The sequence below is a fragment of the Alosa alosa genome, chromosome 10 (genome assembly GCF_017589495.1).
Source record: "Alosa alosa isolate M-15738 ecotype Scorff River chromosome 10, AALO_Geno_1.1, whole genome shotgun sequence".
Classification (NCBI taxonomy): domain Eukaryota; kingdom Metazoa; phylum Chordata; class Actinopteri; order Clupeiformes; family Clupeidae; genus Alosa; species Alosa alosa.
The window spans coordinates 34134450-34139280 of NC_063198.1; the positions used below are offsets into that span (position 1 = coordinate 34134450).

The window sequence follows — 4831 nt, forward strand, 5'->3', positions numbered from 1 at the left end:
TGTGCTATGCTGCTTTGCGATCGTTGGACAGTGTGATGTGCTATGCTGCTTTGCGATTGTTGGACTTTTATTTTGACAAGTTGTCGTTGTTCTGTCTTCCTTACATTCATGAAAGGTTTGGTAAGGAATGTTGAGTCATGTCTCATGAAACAGTCATGAATGCTTTATGTACAGTTTATGACAGCTGCTATGAATGTGTTATGAACTCACCGGTCAAGTAAAGTGTTACCAAAAACGAACGGTTCAGAACCGAAAACTGTCACCCTAAACCAGTCATCCCAGCGGTACGCATTGCTGCGTGCAACACTGCAGTCGCTATGAGCATGCGGCGCGTGCCGCATCCCCAGGTGGCATGCGGCACGAGCGTAGTGCGGCACGCAGGTGTGCGGCGGCATCCCCAGGTGCGCTGGCATTGATGCCGCCCAGGTGGCGCACGTCTGCGTCCAGGTGGCAGGCAGGTGCATTGCAGGCAGGCGGTATTGCGGCAGGTGGTGGCACGCAGGCAGTGGCACCGCAGGCAAGGCATGCGCGTAGTGCGGTAAGAACGGCGTGCGGTAACGCAAAAGGGGCATTGCAGAACGCAGGCAGAACGAGCAGGCAGAACGCAGTAATACGTATATGTGTGTGTGTATGTGTGTGTACGGTATATACCCAAACTGCTGCCCATCTTTAATATTTTTCCCAAAAATTAGATGAATCAGATCCCGGCAAAAAGACCCATTTCCCGGGAATCCCTGTTTTTTCGCTGTTTTTTTTGTTTTTGTTTTGTTTTGTATCGATACCATTCAAATATGAGTTCCTAAATCCCAAACTGACACTTTTTATATAGTCTTGATCAGATTTCTCAGGAATCCCGTTTCCCGATTAAACCCTAATACAGAGCAATATAAAGAGCAAAATGGCTGCCCTGCCCCTACCAACAATCCTTCAGGGCCTGTCTCACCCCCTCACACACACACACACACACACACACACACACTCTCTCTCTCGCTCTGGGAGGGAAAACTGGCCAACTGGTGTTCTCAGGATAAAATTTACAACCATGACTCACACACACACCTGCAGAGTCTGTGTGTGTGTGTGTGAGTGAGTGTGTGTTGCATGTAATCCATTAAGGAAGCCAGGGCTGGTGAGGGTTAGGACTTCAAAGAGATCAGAGGAGTCTTCTGCCTCAGCTGGCATATGGCAACTACACACACTCACACACACACACACTCTCTCTCTCTCTCTATCATACACACACACATACTCTCTCTCTCTCTCTCTCTCTCACACACACACACACACACACTCTCTCTCTCTCTCTCTCTCACACACACACTCTCTCTCTTTCTCTCTCTCACACACACACACACACACACACACACACACACACTCTCTCTCTCTTCTCTCTCACACACACACACACACACACACACACACTCATCATAGTCATCTTCACTGCTTGTGGCAACTAACTACACACTGTCTGAGGGGACATGGTTATCTTCCACTTGGTACACACACATGCGCACACACACACACACACACACACACACAAAAGTGAGAGCTCCCAGAGTATCTTGGTTCTCTGTTTCTTCTCTTGATGTGTGTGTGTGTGTGTGTGTGTGTGTGTGTGTGTGTGTGGTAAACCAGCAGTACCATACACAGAACTACAGCTGAGAAAAAGCAGGAGGAACCTTATACAGAGAGAGAGAGACAGAGAGAGAGAAAGAGAGAGAGAGAGGGGGCAACTGACATGTAGCAGAGGTAACAATGAAGTTTTCCTGCTGTCCTTTATTCACACACACACACACACACACACACACACACACACACACACAGCGCTGACACAGAGCAGGAGTCATCCTGAAGCTTTCCTGCTGCACTTCATTCACACACACACACACACCCAGACACATTCATTCACACACATACACACACACACACACACACACACACACACACAGACACATTCATTCACACACACACCTGACAAACAGCAGAAGTCACACTGAAGATTTCCTGCTGCACTTAATTCGCAGACAGAAGCACACGCACACACACACACACACACACACACACACACACACACACACACTCACACACACACACACACACGCACACACACACACACACAGAGCAGAAGTCACACTGAAGATTTCCTGCTGGATTTTCAGATCACCATCCTCTTCCTGTAACATCATCATCTTCATCTCCATCTTCATCATCATCTTTATCATCATCATCATCTCCATCATCATCATCATCTTCACCATCTCTTCAACATCATCATCATCTCCATCATCATCATCATCTTCACCATCTCTTCAACATCATCATCATCATCATCATCATCTCCATCATCATCTTCACCATCTTCATCACCATCTTCTTCATCATCATCATCTAACACTGTGAACAACTCTCCAGGTAACTACTGCAGTGCAAACAGGAAGTACCAGAGCGAGCAAAGCCAATGAGACGGTAGCGCCCGCCCACACACACACACACACACCACCCTCCCCTGCTTCACACACACACACACACACACACACACACACACACACACCACCCGCCCCTGCTACACACACACACACACCCCGCCCCTGCTACACACACACATCAATACGTCTGCTTTAGTGAGCTACAGCTCTTATGGGCTACTAGTCAGCCCCCTCTCTCACACACACACACTCTTGTTTAAATACCCCTGCTCTGTTGAAGTTGCCCCCAGGCTCCTTGTTTAAATACCCCTGTTCTGTCGAAGTTGCCCCAGCCTCTGGCCCCCTCAGACTGGGCTAAGCTTCTTAAGTACAGCTTAGTCAGGATGCCTCCAGACTCACACACACACACACACACACACACACATGCTGCCCTGGCCCTGCTGTTGAACTGGACACTGTGTGTGTGTGTGTGTGTGTGTGTGCTGGGAGACTAGGCCGGGCACGCAGACACACACACACTTTCGTTTCGCCCTGCCATCATACTGCACACACACTCTCTCAAAGTATAACTCGTCATCATTTACGTATGTATTGCCATCCCACACGAAAATAGCAGAGCTACGCAAACGTATAATGATGTGGGGCACTTGCATAGACCAGGGGCTCTCGATTTGGTGGTGAACCCTGAAACACACTCTTTACCTGTGGAGGTGATGCTGAAACACACTCTTTACCTGTGGAGGTGATGCTGAAACACTCTTTACCTGTGGAGGTGATGCTGAAACACTCTTTACCTGTGGAGGTGATGACACACTCTTTACCTGTGGAGGTGATGACACACTCTTTACCTGTGGAGGTGTTGATGGATTCGCAGATTCTCATAGAGCGCACATACACTTAGTTACTGATGAGTTACCGGTACTAGTAGCCATGTCCAACCACAAAACTAGCCCACAACACACACACACACACACAGTCACATACACACTCACACAGGCTACAGAGGTGCAGGCTGAGGCTGGACTCCATAGCAGGCTTAATCTGTCTTTCACACACACACTCACACACACACACACACACACGCATACACACACACAACTCCACCGGTCCACAACTCCACCTGTGAGCTGCTGTCTGAATTCAATGTTCACCATCAGGACAGAGTGACAACGCGGCCAGTTCAGCGCACAGAGCCAATCCTGGGAGGTTCCGAGCGGCCCGTGAGTTCACGCAGACATGGCCGAACCCATCGAGGGCCATCTGGGTTCGAGGCCGGAGAACTCCTCAAATACCGCGTCACGTTTGCAGTGCGCGCAGCGGGAGACAAAGAAGCCGTCAGCTCTGCACGGAGACCGAGAGACAAAAAGACAGGCGGCACTTTGCCACTCTCGCGACAAATATCACAGTTTCTCATCAAACTCCCACGGGAGAACTCGCAGGCTGAGAACAGAGCCCTACCTACCTGAGAGAGTTTTAAAAAAAACTTTTGGGAGACAAACTTAACAAACATTAGGACTTACTGAGGCGTAGGCGAAGTCCCAGCCAACTCCGCGGCGGGGACCCATAGCGATGCATTACTGCCGGCCGGATTCCACTGGAGCATTCAAGTTAGTGTTGTTCCGCCGAGGTTCCTCCGGAGAACTCTACTGCGCATATCAGGTCCTACACACACACACACACCGGGCGCCGAGTGACGTTGTGTAAAGAGTTTTAATGATCAGAGTTAAGCATAGCTGTAATCGACGCGGGTGGAATACAATCCTCTGCGGCCGCGTAGCCAAACACATGCCCAGAAGCCGAAGCGATTTGGCTCATCTTTGAAATGGTCGCGTTGGAAAACAATCAAATCGCCACATGGTTCTGTAGAGGCCAAATAAAAACAAAGATCAGAATGCCGCGTCGCGTTCAGTGGCTCCGCTAGTATACCTGTTGACGCGAGGCTTCCAATGGTCCTTGCCACCCATGTCGGAACTCCGTTAGTCCAGCCTTTGGTCTCGCGCTGAACGGATTAGTCAATCGTTTTCTCTTGGCATCCCGCGTATGTCCGTTCTGTTGTCACTCTGACCTCCGGGAAGCCTCTTCGCCAAACAAAAGAGCAAACAGAGACGCCACACATCCTCTGGGCTCAGTTGAGTCCTCGCCACCGTGTCCATTCATTCGGCCGTTTCCCAGTGGATTAGTCTATCCCTCCCCCTCCTCGCGTCTGCTGTCCGGATCAGCTCCACTCTCTGGGCGCCAGAGGGCGCTATGCTGGAGAAACCCCTCGACCTCGACAGACTGATTTCAGTCGCAGCCAGCTGCATTATGGGGTTGGTGGGTATGAGGTTGGTGGTTATATATATATGTGTGTGTGTGTGTCCAGTGTTGGGCAAGTTACTTCAAAAGCGTAATGCATTATTTATCAC

At 49.8% G+C, this 4831-nt stretch overlaps 1 protein-coding gene across 1 annotated transcript in view; it reads right to left on the reverse strand.

Moving 5' to 3' along the window:
* LOC125302384 (pleckstrin homology domain-containing family G member 5-like) overlaps positions 1-4614 on the reverse strand; it is a 71798-nt gene extending 67184 nt beyond the window's left edge. Inside the window, exon 1 of the mRNA XM_048255539.1 lies at positions 3947-4614. Within this exon, the coding sequence (XP_048111496.1) occupies positions 3947-4001 (55 nt within the window). The 5' untranslated portion in view covers positions 4002-4614. The remainder of the gene's footprint in view (positions 1-3946) is intronic.
* Between the last annotated feature and the right edge of the window lie 217 nt (positions 4615-4831).